This window comes from Dipodomys merriami, unplaced genomic scaffold (assembly GCF_024711535.1).
Source record: "Dipodomys merriami isolate MVZ:Mamm:240054 unplaced genomic scaffold, mDipMer1.0.p SCAF_51, whole genome shotgun sequence".
Lineage (NCBI taxonomy): Eukaryota > Metazoa > Chordata > Mammalia > Rodentia > Heteromyidae > Dipodomys > Dipodomys merriami.
The window spans coordinates 9,537,225-9,550,000 of NW_027206080.1; the positions used below are offsets into that span (position 1 = coordinate 9,537,225).

General features: G+C 38.6%; 1 protein-coding gene across 15 annotated transcripts in view; it reads left to right on the plus strand.

The window, feature by feature from the left end:
• Abi1 (abl interactor 1) overlaps window positions 1-12,776 on the plus strand; it is a 105,414-nt gene that overhangs the window by 63,420 nt on the left and 29,218 nt on the right. For all 15 annotated transcript variants that reach the window (XM_069998295.1, XM_069998282.1, XM_069998287.1 and 12 more), the window contains exon 3: window positions 10,782-10,958. In XM_069998295.1, coding sequence (XP_069854396.1) covers window positions 10,782-10,958 — 177 coding nt within the window. The remainder of the gene's footprint in view (window positions 1-10,781; window positions 10,959-12,776) is intronic.

The following is a 12,776-nucleotide window of genomic DNA, read 5'->3' on the forward strand; positions in this document are numbered from 1 at the left end:
TTTTTGTTTTTTTTTTTTGGTCCAGTCGTGGGGCCGGAACTCTGGGCCTGGGCACGGTCCCTCAGCTCTTCAGCTTAAGGCGAGTGCTCTACCACTTGAGCCACAGCCACTTCCGGTTTTTTTTTCTGCTTATGTGGTGCTGAGGAATCAAACCTAGGGCATTAGGCATGCAAGGCAAGCACTCTACCACTGAACCACCTTCCCAGCCCTGCAGTAGTTTTATGTGGTAAAAATGCAGTATAAAGTGAGAATAAAATTCAGAAAAAATTTAGATATTAAGACTTATTTCAAATTAAAAAAATTAGTGAACCATTGCCTAATTTCAAAACAGAAGAAGGGAATATTAAACTGTTTTATTGTTAAATGATGATTAGGAATAAACCCATATTAGTTTTTGAATTATATGAGAGCTTCAGAAATGCATTCATTCCTTAAAATTGTTTCCCCTACCCCTACCATACCTTCTGTAGTAATCCTGTTACTTCCAAATTTATCTTGTATGTATCCATCTTGATTTTGTTATTTCTCCCTCACAGGCTGACTCATCAGACATGGTCTTCATTTATCAGACCTTGTCTTTGAGTTTATCTTTTCTCTGTTAGTATTTTTGATAGCTATAGACTCACTGTTTTTACAATGAAGCTTGGCCTGTTTTAGTACTTGTTCACCTTGAAATCATTTAGTTTTCAACTTGCCAAACCCTTAGTACTGACTCTGGATAGTTCACCAAAATCCCATTGCAGACTTGGAAATCAGAACACAATTTATATTTATCATATTTCTGATCCATAATATAATTGGTTCAAGGTTTAATATTAGTGTTTTAGAAATACGTTGTCTTAATTGTGGGGTGGTAGATCAAAGTAGATTGGTGAATAAGAGTCAGTAAAAAAAAATTGAGTGCTTTTTGTATCAGGCAGTATTGTAGATTTTCTTAATGATGTAGATTCTGTTATTCCATTCTTTTTAATTTTAATTATATTGTAAAGGTGTTGTACAGAGGGTTTACAGTTATATAAGTAAGGCAGTGAGCACATTTCTTGTCAAACATTGCTGATATTCCATTCTTTATATAAGCAAAATGGAATTTTTGTTTTAAGTACTAGAGGTTGAAGTTACATATGTTAGGCAAGTTGTCTACTATTGAGCTGTAGCCCTACCTCTAGCAAAATTAAATCTTTTTTTTTTTTTTTGAGGTAAGGTCTTTGTGTGTATTCCCAGGTTAGCCTCACCTGGACTTGACATGCCTCTACTTCCTAAATGCTGTTAATTTTGACTTGAGCCATCTTGCCTTATCTTGAGCTGGTAGTTAACGAAGCTTTATTACACTTAGGCCAAAGAGCCAGTATTTAAACATAGATTTTTCTCATTTCAAGCTTGCATGTCCCCTTCTTTTTATTTTGGGTGCTGGGGAGACCTGTGGCTCTAAAGATTGTGCTGCTAGGATCTTCTCAAACAGTATATTAAGATAAAAACTTTTTTTTGTCAGTCTTGGGGAATGAACTCTGGGCCTGGGCAATGTGCCTCAGCTTTTCAGCTCAAGGCTAGTGTTCTACCACTTTGAGCAGCAGTGCCACTTTGGGTTTTCTGGTGATTCATTGGAGATAAGAGTCTCAAGGACTTTCCTGCCTGGGCTGGTTTTGAACCATGATCCTCAGATCTTAGCTAGGATTCTTACTTTTGTTTTTAAATATCAAACAGCTGTTTTTTCTATAAAGAAGAACAATGTAAAACTAAGGAAATCCAAGTTTAAGAAAGAATTACTCTCACTGGGCACCAGTGGCTCATGCCTATAATCCTAACTACTCAGGAGGCTGAGTTCTGAGGATCACAGTTCAAAGCCAGCCCAGTTAGGAAAGTCATGAGACTCTTATATAAACCACCAGAAAACTGGAAGTGGCGCTGTGGCTCAAGTGGTAGAACACTTGCCTTGAGATGAAGAGCTCAGGAACAGCGCCCAGGCCCCAGAGAACCATGACTGGCCAAAAGAAAAAAAAAGAATTGCTTTCACTGAAAAAACTGTCAACTTGGTGAACATATGCATACTGCTACAATACAAATAGTCCAAACCTGTTGCCCTCCTCCTACTTACTTCATGTGCTCTCCTACCATATGGAGAGTTGTGTATTGTTGGACAGGTTGTAATTTGGACTTTGGTGATTCAGAAGAAAATTTCAAGTTTGTGTGTGGAAGTCTATGTGGGTGATACTAGAGTATGAACTCAGGGTCCTAGAAGAGTTAAAAAGGGACATTTTGAAAAAACATAATTTTTTTTTCTCCTTTTCAGTTGTGGGGCTTGAACTCAAGGCCTGGGCACTGTCCCTTAACTTCTTTGCTCAAGAATAGCTACTCTACCACTTGAGCCATAATGCCATACCTGATCTTTTATGCTTATGTGGTACTGAAGAATCCAACCTGGACTTCATTTATGCTAGGCAAGCACTCTACCACCAAGCCACATTCTCAGCCCTCCAAAAGTTTTTATATTCACATCGGTGTCTATATTAGATGGTCATCAGAATTAATGAGAGAAGGTGGTCAGAGAAGGTGGTGTTTCATTATAAAAACAATTGTTTTAAGGACTAAGGTATCTGAGATTTTGTTTTTTATGCAGACTAGTAAGTAGCCTGCCACAGTTTTAAAGATTTCAGGTGAAAGATAATAGGATTCATGGACAAGAAACATGGGGCTTTCCTCATGAGAACAGTGGAATGTGCTCATTTCCCAAGCTCTCAGGTCTGTAGAGGAATGTGAAGGGACTGTAGATTTTGTGGTGGTGATCCATCTCCTGTAATGTAATCCAGTCTGTTATAGGAGACAGTACTTCTAGGTTAGGGAACATATAGACTTTTAATAGTGAGCAGTACGCCTATCTGATCTTTAACCTGGAGGAAGATAACATCTTTATTATACTTGACAATAAACAAACCTGCTCTTTGCTCCTTAGGATATATTATTTCTGTACTTCAAGACTTTTTTATATCAACATATTTTAACCAAATGTTATGGAATGAGTTTCAACGTCTCTAATTACAAGATGTACTGAAATGAGAGATCTAAGTACAATTGTCTTCCAACACTCTTCCTTTCTGTACCTTTTTGGCTAGTTATGAAGTATATTTAATCATGCAACTTCATTGGTCACTGATTAAACCTTACAGCAGAGGCTTGGACCAGATATATTGTCTTATATGACCTTTAATTGAAGTTACTATCCACAGGATAGCAGGATGAGGCCAATCTGCAGTGTTGACCTCAATTATGCTCCCCAGGACTTGAGACCCATATTGCTGAACAAATGCAGGGAACTTTTAGAGTCAATCTTAGCCATCTGGCTTTCTCTTTTAACTTTCTGTCCTGACTTTCAAGTTGGCCTAAGGCTTTAATTTAGGCACTGTAGGATATATTTCTCAGATTTTAGCCTTGTTTTGCAAGAAGGAAATATTAGGGTTATTCTGTCAACCAAAACAATTCTGTCTGCTGAGAATGCTTGAAGGGCCAAGGTGATGTCATTGATTACTTCAGTTAAAGTCTGGAGCAAATTGTGCATTGGATGACTTACATTGTAGGAATGCACATGATTAACTTGTTAATTTTCTCTGTAAACACCTTTCCCTACTAGCCTTGTTTTAGAGAGATCATAGTTGTCTGTGACGTTATATAATCTACTAGTGGTGCTTCCTTAACATTTGAAGGTCTTGAATAAGCACCTCTAATCTATAAGTCACTGTTTTTGAAGGAAGCAATACTTGATTTTTATAGTAGAAGGATGTATGCATACATGTGTACATGCAGGGTCTGGGCTTGAACACAGGGCTTGGGTGCTGTGCCTAAGCTGTGTTTTTTTTGTTGTTGTTTTATGGCTCAAGTCTAGCACTTTACCACTTGAGGCACAGCTCCACTTCTAGCTTTTTGGTGGTTAACTGGAAATAAGAGTCTCAAAAACTTTCCTGCTTGGGCTGGCTTTGAACTGTGATCCTCAGATCTCAGCCTCCTGAGTAGCTAGAATCACTAGGTGGCTACTGCCACTCGGAGAAAAGGACATTTTAAACTTAACAAAGTTTCTCTTCTGTCTCCTAAAGGGCGGACTTGGGGAGCAGTGTACTTGATCAAGTGGTATTCTGTGCTTCTATAAAGAATGTGCTATTTACAATTTTTGCCTAGGTACTTCCTCCCCATGAGGTTTGGGGATGACAGTTTCTACTGTATGGGCCTCCTGGATGGCTTGTTGGTTTTAGGCTTTCTAGTTCAGTATGTATAATTAAAGCTCATACTTGTTTTTGCCCTTATTTGTCTCTGCCACTAGCCTGGTGGCATTCACTTAGTTACAGGAATGTGGGTAGAAAAGACACCATAGGTGTTTTGTGTGGGAAATACAGGAGCTTCGGTCCTGTTCCACTGCTACCTAGAGACTTTTCTATGAGGTAAAGAAGAATTGTGACGAGAGCTGTCTGGCAGGGAGTCATTGAAATTTAAAGTTTGTAGTTCGTTGGGTCCATACCAGGGGATTTTCCTTTGTGAGGGAGGCTCCAGTAATAATTTTCTTTTTTTCTTATTTTAATTTTTTTTTTTTTGGGTCCAGTCGTGGGGCCTGAACTCTGGGCCTGGGCACTGTCCCTCAGCTCTTCAGCTCAAGGCTAGCACTCTACCACTTGAGCCACAGCGCCACTTCCGGCTTTTTCCTTTTTGCTTATGTGGTGCTGAGGAATCGAACCCAGGGCCTCAGGCATGCAAGGCAAGCGCTCTACCACTGAGCCACCTTCCCAGCCCTATTTTAATTTTTTATAATTATTATAAAAGTGATGTTCAGAGGGGTTACAGTTACATTTCTGGCGCCTTAGACCACTCGGCCACACTACCTCCCAAGAGTACATTTCTTTTTGAACAATGTCACTACCTCTCTTGCTCTCTCCCAGTTTTTCCCTCCTGTCCTCAAACACAAGTTACATAGTTCATTTTCAATATAGTCTCTAGTGAGTACCACTGCTGCATTTATTTACCCTTTGTCCCTCCATTTCGATGCCTCTCTTACTCTCCCAAAGTCACAGAGAAAAGAACAAGATGAAAAGAAAAAACAAAATCATGGGTGAGGGGGAGTGGGGAGGGTGGGAGATGGGAAGGGATGATAAAGGGAAACAAAGGATGAGGCAATAATGCTTGATAAGAAATGTCCTCATTACCTTGCCCATGTAATTGTTACCCCTCAACAAAGAAAAATTCTGTTTCCATTTTCTGGAGTTCATTTCAATATATATATATATATTGTTTTATATGATCAGAGGCATACAGGCATTGAGCCTTTGTGTTCCTCTTCAAAGAGTATCTAGGAGTGATTTTCAAGGCGAGAAATCACTTACATCCTTGCTTTTTCCTTACCTCTTGAAGTAAGGAAGTACTGTATTCTCCCATAAGTGCTAGGGTTGTTTATAGTTACTTACTTTCTTATATTGCCACAAAGTTAGTGTATTACATTCCAATAGTTTACTTTTGCTAGCTCGTACCTAGACCTTTTTTTTGGCATGATCAGGTACAAGAGTGAAAAGGGGGCTGGGAAGGTGGCTCAGTGGTAGAGCGCTTGCCTTGCATGCCTGAGGCCCTGGGTTTGATTCCTTAGCACCACATAAGCAGAAAAAAAAACCGGAAGTGGCTGTGGCTCAAGTGGTAGAGCACTCGCCTTAAGCTGAAGAGCTGAGGGACCGTGCCCAGGCCCAGAGTTCAGGCCCCACGACCGGAACCCCCCCCCCCCCAAAAAAAAAAGAGTGAATAGGGCATTTCTGTGTGTGTGTGTGTGTGTGTGTGCGCGAGTGTGCACGTATGTGCACGATCATGTGCCAGTTTTGGGTTGTGTGCATGTGCTTGCCGGTTCTGGGCTTGAGCACAGGGCTTGGGTGATGTGCCTAAGCTGTTTTGTTTTTTTTTTTTTTTTGAATTGCTCACGTCTAGCACTCTACCACTTGAGGCACAGCTCCACTTCTAGCTTTTTGGTGACTAACTGGAGATAAGAGTCTCAAAGACTTTACTGGCTTGGTTGGCTTTGAACCTTGATCCTCAGATCTCAGCCTCCTGAGTAGCTAGGATTACAGGTGTGAGCCACTGCTACTTGGTGAAAGGACATTTTAAAATCAAATTTAACAGAGTTTCTCTTATGCCTCCTAAAGGGAGGACTTGTGGAGCAGTGTACTTGACCAAGTAGTCATTATCTTTCCGAATCTTCTTTGGAGGAATGTCCCTTTGTTGTAAAGGTGATGTTCATAAGTTATATAAGTCAGGTAATGAGTACATGTCTTTTTGTACAGTGCCACTACCTCATTTTCTCCCAGTTTTTTCCCTCTGTCCCTCCTTCCCCTAAGTTGTATAGTTCAGTCTCAACATAGTGTCTAGTGAGTATTGGAGGAATATGTATTTAATGTGATATTTGGAATCACTGGCATCACAAAGCATTGTGCATGCTAAAGTACACATACCACAGAGCTGTGCCCACAGCCCTCCTTTGCCTGTTTTGTGGAGATAGGTTTTCCTTAATATTGTTGAGTATTTTGAGTTGGTTTTTGAGGAGATTTTTTTTCAGCATTTAGTGTGATGTGTTTGAAAAAGTCATCAGCAGTGAGGCATCACTGATTACTAAAAGGTGAGTGTCAAAGGTTTGCTGTAGCCATTCAGCTACAAGCTTGCAGAATGACTTTTTGCAGAGTTTACCAGTCTGGGATGAGGTCGTATCTTTTTTTTTTTTTTTTAATCAGGAACACAGTCTTTTATTTTGATGGTAGATGTGTTGTTATGTCTGGTATGATGATGGAATGGTGGCAGTGTTAACAGTCTGAGCGATGCAGACTTTATCCCACTTGATCTTATGAGACTGTGACCTTTACTATAGTCATTTATATTATTGACCCAGCTAGTGACTCTAGAGAGGCTCTTCCTCCTGTTAGAGGCTTTAGTCAGTAAAATTATCCCTGCAGAGATTGCTCCTCAAAGAGTTCATAAAATTGTGGGATCTTAAATCCACTAATGCTGTCATGTATGGGTTCTTTTTAAAGTGGGCATAATCCCTTGGGAGTTTAGGAGTATTCACAATATTGTAAGTAAAATGTCAACAATTAGGCTATTTACTTATTAATGGAAGCCATAACAGTAATATATTGAGTGGGTTCCAAGAGCCCCACTGGAAAGGTCAAATTAACTTCTTTTCCCTGATGTGAACCTTGCTCAAAGCAGGTAACTTATCCCTCCAAAGTACTTTGTTTCTTGCATCTACCATTACCCTAAAAGTTTGCTAAAATATCTAACATAAATATGTTTGGTCTTCAGCCTTCCTTGGAAACTTTAAATTAAAAAAAAGTTCCAAGTCATCCCTAATCATCTTTTTTGAATAAACACATTTACTCTCATTTTTGAATGGTATGGTAGCTGCATGCTGATCAACCAAATAAAACTTGGGATGAAGCTGGGCACTCGCTGGAGGCTCACACCGGTAATCCTAGCTGCTCACTAGGCTGAGGTCTGAGGATTGTGGTTCAAAGCCTGCCCGGGCAGGAAAGTCTGTGAGATGCTTTTCTCCAGTTAACCACCAGAAAACTGGAAGTGGCGTTGTGGCTCAAGTGGTAGAGCACTAGCCTTGAGCTGAAGAGCCAAGGGACAGCAGCCAGGTTCAAAGTTGAAGGCCCAAGACTGACAAAACAAACAAATTTGGGACGATTTTGGTCTATCCAAAGAATAATATTTTGTGTGATAACCTCATCAGTACTATTATAATCCATTTTAGATTGTGAATATCTTGAGTAAACAGCTATAGCCACATTGCTTGTTGGCAGGGACAATAAGTTTTGTACTCTCTGGGCTCCTAGACTTGGGCTTTACTTGCATAGTGGCATTATTATTTTCAGGAGCCCACCTTAATTTGGAGTATTGCTCCATTGACAAAGATAATATCTCTTAAAATCTTTTATCTTTTTTGGAATGGGGTGGGATGAGGGAATGATTGTCCTGGGGCTTGAACTCAGGGCCAAGGTGCTGTCCCTGAGATTTTTACCACTTAAACCACAGCTCCATTTCCAGTTTTCTGGAGGCTAATTGGAGATAAAGAGTCTGTGACTGGGCCTGGGAAGGTGGCTCAGTGGTAGAGTGCTTGCCTTATATGCATGAGGCCCTGGGTTCGATTCCTCAGCACCACATAAGCAGAAAAAGCCAGAAGTGGGGCTGACGCTCAAGTGCTAGAGAGCTAGCCTTCAGGCCCCACTACCGACCCCCCCCCCCCAAAAAAAGTCTGTGACTTAGAATCATGATCATCAGATTTTAGTAGGGCTGCAGCTGTGAGCCACAAGTGCACAGCAGAATCTTAATTCAGTTAGAAGCATTAGAGCTGAGGCTAAGGATTTTCTAGTTTTTTTTTTTTTTTTTTTGAGTATGTCTCATTTTCTAGTGAATCACCTCTAATATTGGCATTTTAATCTCAATCCACTATAAAGTCCTTAGGCTAGTCGGTTCTTAGTGGGGTTTGTCTAAAAGAAAAATTTCCTAGAGGGCCAATGCTTTATTATATCAGGTAAGACCCACTATCAAAATTGCTGAGGCTTTGACTTGTCAGTTCATGAGGATTGAATGTTGGTTAGATAGACTGCAGGAAAAGTTGGGCAGTAAGATAACTAGTTTTGTCATTCTTTAACAAGCATCGTCATCTTACAAGCAAACTAGCCAGAAATTAGTCTTATTCTAACCAAAATAGCTGCAGAATTTTCTCCTTTTCACATTCAGTATAGACATGTGTCTCTAACTATCATCTGAAATGAAACAGGACCCTCTGTGCTTTCCTCTCCTCTACCAGACAAATTTTAATTCAAGTTGTTTTGGGGGCAGGCCTATGAGACTGTCAGCTTGATGAAGAACATCTCCCATCTGGCAGAGAGTTGGCAATATCAGGGAATTGTTCAGGCTGCTGTCTGAATATATCTACTTCTTGGTATTCAGTCTGAAAGTCTCTGTTAATTTAGCTTCATTAATAATAAACAATAAAAGGGAGGACATTTAACAATTCTCATGGATTTTTCTGAATACCTGTAATCACCTTTTCCATCCATTATTATTAGAAAGTTTGATCTCTGTCAGCCTTCCATCTTCATTTCCAAAACTCATAAATTTTGAGTAGTTGGAGACTTGGCTTTTGCAAATGAATAGGTTAACTCTACCATAATTTCATAGATTTTATTAGAAGACATGAGACTCATGGTCAGCGACAAAGGATATCATTTCTCATGGCAATTACAGTAGCCACAATGTTAGCAATTGTACCAGATAACAGTCTCAATTTTTATTGAGTACTGCAAAGAGAGACAGTTGATACCTGCACATTGTTGAGTGCATTACAGGGAAAGGCTTGCAGGTTTAGGGAACCAGGTCTTTTATTGTTTTTTGTTTGTTTGAGCTCACTCATCTGGTTTACTTAGCTGGCACTCTACCACTTGGGCCATTTCTCCAACCTGACATTTTGCAGATTATTTTGGAGATGAAGTCTGACAGACTTTTCTGTCTGGGCTGGCTTTGAACTATGAGCCTCTAGATCTCAACCTTCTGAGTAGCTAGGATTATAATGTGTGTCACTGGCACTTGACTGCTATCCAGTTATTAAATGCTATTCACTGAGTAATAATGTTTTAAATAATAATTATTGCTGTTATTATTAATTTGGTCCTGAGGGTAGAATTCAGGTTCTTGTACTTCGCTAGGCAAGTATTCTACTATAGAGCTACTTTCCTAGTCTCACACACACACAGGATAAGTTTAAAAATTCTCTCCTCTTTGAGATGTGTTGTACAACACAGTGACAATAGCTAATTGTGTACTGTATTTAGAATACAAATAGAACAAATCCTAAAAATATTTAAAAAACACATAGGACATTATTGAGTAAACTGTTCTAAGCAGCAGGTGTGTAGGCCACTTGCTGACAGGTTATAACCTTTGGTCCTATCATTTTTCCCTTGATGTTTTTGTTTGAAGTATGCAGTTTAAAAAAAGAATAAACAAAATTTAATGCAAATTGAGGTTCATAGAACATATAGACTCAAGAAACAATTGGGGCAAGAGGGTTTTCTTAGTAAATTAAGCCCATTACCATCCTTGAATCCTGCAGTGTAGTTTTTTTTTTTCCAGTGTCTTTTGTAATCTCCATATTATATTCTTGCTTATCCTTTAAAATTTATCTTCTCTGTAAAGCCTTTAACTGAACTCTTTTCAGCCTCATTTGTCTTACTCTGAATAGTAATTTCGAATAATTTACATATGTGTCACAACAGTACTTAACCTCTTCGTGTTGTAGTGTGTGTGTGTGTGTGTGTGTGTGTGTGTGTGTGTGTGTGTGTGTGTGTGTGTGTGTGTGTGTGTGTGTGTGTGTGTGTGTGTGTGTGTGTGTGTGTGTGTGTGTGTGTGTGTGTGTGTGTGTGTGTGTGTGTGTGTGTGTTCTTCATGTCCACTGAGTAAAATGTAAGCTTTTAGAGCAGGATTCCTCTCCCCTACATACTCCCAAGTTTTTAGGAAACAAATTGTTTTCCTGGCAGTTACCTTAGAATCAAATCCAATAAATTAGAGTTTTAAATTACCTTACGTATTTCCTTTGAGCCTCGAGGGAATTAATTTGAAGAGAAAGATAAAATATTCACTGGAAATTTTCTGTATTATGGTACAGTACCATAGTACAACCTATATTGGATTCAGTATATATGGACACCACATATGTAGTTGGCCATGACAAATAATATTTTCTTGCTTTGTTCACATTTAAAATATAGACTGTGGATATTCATAAAGAGAAAGTGGCTCGAAGAGAGATTGGCATTTTGACAACAAATAAGAACACATCAAGAACCCATAAAATAATAGCACCTGCCAATATGGAGCGCCCTGTACGATATATTCGGAAACCTATTGACTACACAGTTCTGGATGATGTGGGTCATGGTGTCAAGGTAAGCATCTTTCTGTTATGTTTATTTGAACTAAGAACTAGTTTGTGTTTTCAAATATTTTAGATAGGAAATATATTAGAAGTATTTGCCTACTTGATGGATTTCCTTTAGTAACTCATTTACATAAAATACTTATTTAATATTAATTTTACTCAGCTTGGAACAGAATATTAGCTGATGAGCTATATTAAAATATACTAAAAGTAAAAATAGGTACTTATTAAATAAATCATTTCACTTATAGACTACTCTTGTAAATTAGTGTTTTACTACTGAATAAACGCTTAAAACATGCACTTGTTTTCCAAAATTGGTTTAGAAAAATAAGTTATACTTTTGTCTTTTCATCTCTAAATATTTGTTTATAGTTGTGTTCCTGTGTATATGGCTATGTTATTGAGCAGCTTAGAAAAAAATGAAAGGAGGGCTGGGAAGGTGGCTCAGTGGTAGAGTGCTCAGCACCACATAAGCAGAAAAACCAGAAGTGGGGCTTGGCTCAAGTAGTAGAGTGCTAGCCTTGAGCTGAAGAGCCAAGGGACAGTGCCCGGGCCCAGAGTTAAGCCCCATGACCGGGGGAAAAAAGAAAAAAGAAAACAAAAGAAAAAATGAAAAGACTTGCCCCCTCAAAAAACAAAAACTATACTAGAGTATAATTTGCTGATCTTGAGGTTTGTGAACTTTTTGGTATTCATGTGTCAATTTGCAAACATCAGTGATGACCTGAATTTTTTAGTCATCTCTGTCTAGGTTAAACGGTTTTTCTGAAATGTTAGTCCCTTTGAATTGTGTTTCTAGTCTTCAGGATATTTCATAATAATTTTTTAGAAGTCAGCTAACATTGTCAGGTCTTTTCTGATTTATGCAGGTTTTAGATCTGTTGCATTCTAACTTTGTTCATGTTCTGGTTGAAAGGAACATAGCCAACAACACTGACTTTAGTGTGCTCTTTTCCAGGACTTGTGGAGTTACATGTGAATTTATAGCAGTTAGCAAATAGTAGAGATTACTTTTTGCTTGTATTCAGTCAGAGTATGTGTAGAGTATGTGTAGAGTATGTGTAGTATTGTATAAGAGCTTAAATTTAATTACATTTGAAGATATTTTATACTAATGGGTATATGAATTTGAATGTGAAATTATAGAAAAAGCTTCTGTATTATTTCCTACTTTGGGATTAAAGAAAGAAAGAAGTACATATAGACTCTGTGTGTGTGTGTGTGTGTGTGTGTGTGTGTGTGTGTGTGTGTGTGTGTGTGTGTGTGTGTGTGTGTGTGTGTGTGTGTGTGTGTGTGTGTGTGTGTGTGTGTGTGTGTGTGTATTTATGCATGCATGCATATATATACACACATGTTTGCCCATAAATACTTTTTGTCTCATGCTGACTTTTCTTCTTATAAAATAATACATAAATGCTTTTGTTTGCTTGTTTTTAAGCTTAAAAGAGTTCTGGTTGCTGTTACATTAGTTAAAGTAAATTTATTTGAACAGTGATTCATGAATTGGATGGCTCCTGACCACATCAGGGGTGTGAGAGGAAATTAATGGAAGGAAATATAACAAAGAACACATTTGATTGGTTAGGGTATTTTCTGATTTGTAATCTCTAGAGGTTAGTTGGGTTTCTAATTGATTATATTGGTTTTAGTTTGCTTAATAGAACCTCAAGACACTCAATCTGTCTTAGCTTGATGATCTTTTAATTTTTGTTTTAATAGTATAGACAGTAAAGTTTTTTTTTTTTGGTCAGTTGTGGGGCTTGAACTCTGGGTCTGAATGCTGTCCCTCAGCTCTTCAGCTCAAGGCAAGCGCTCTACTGCT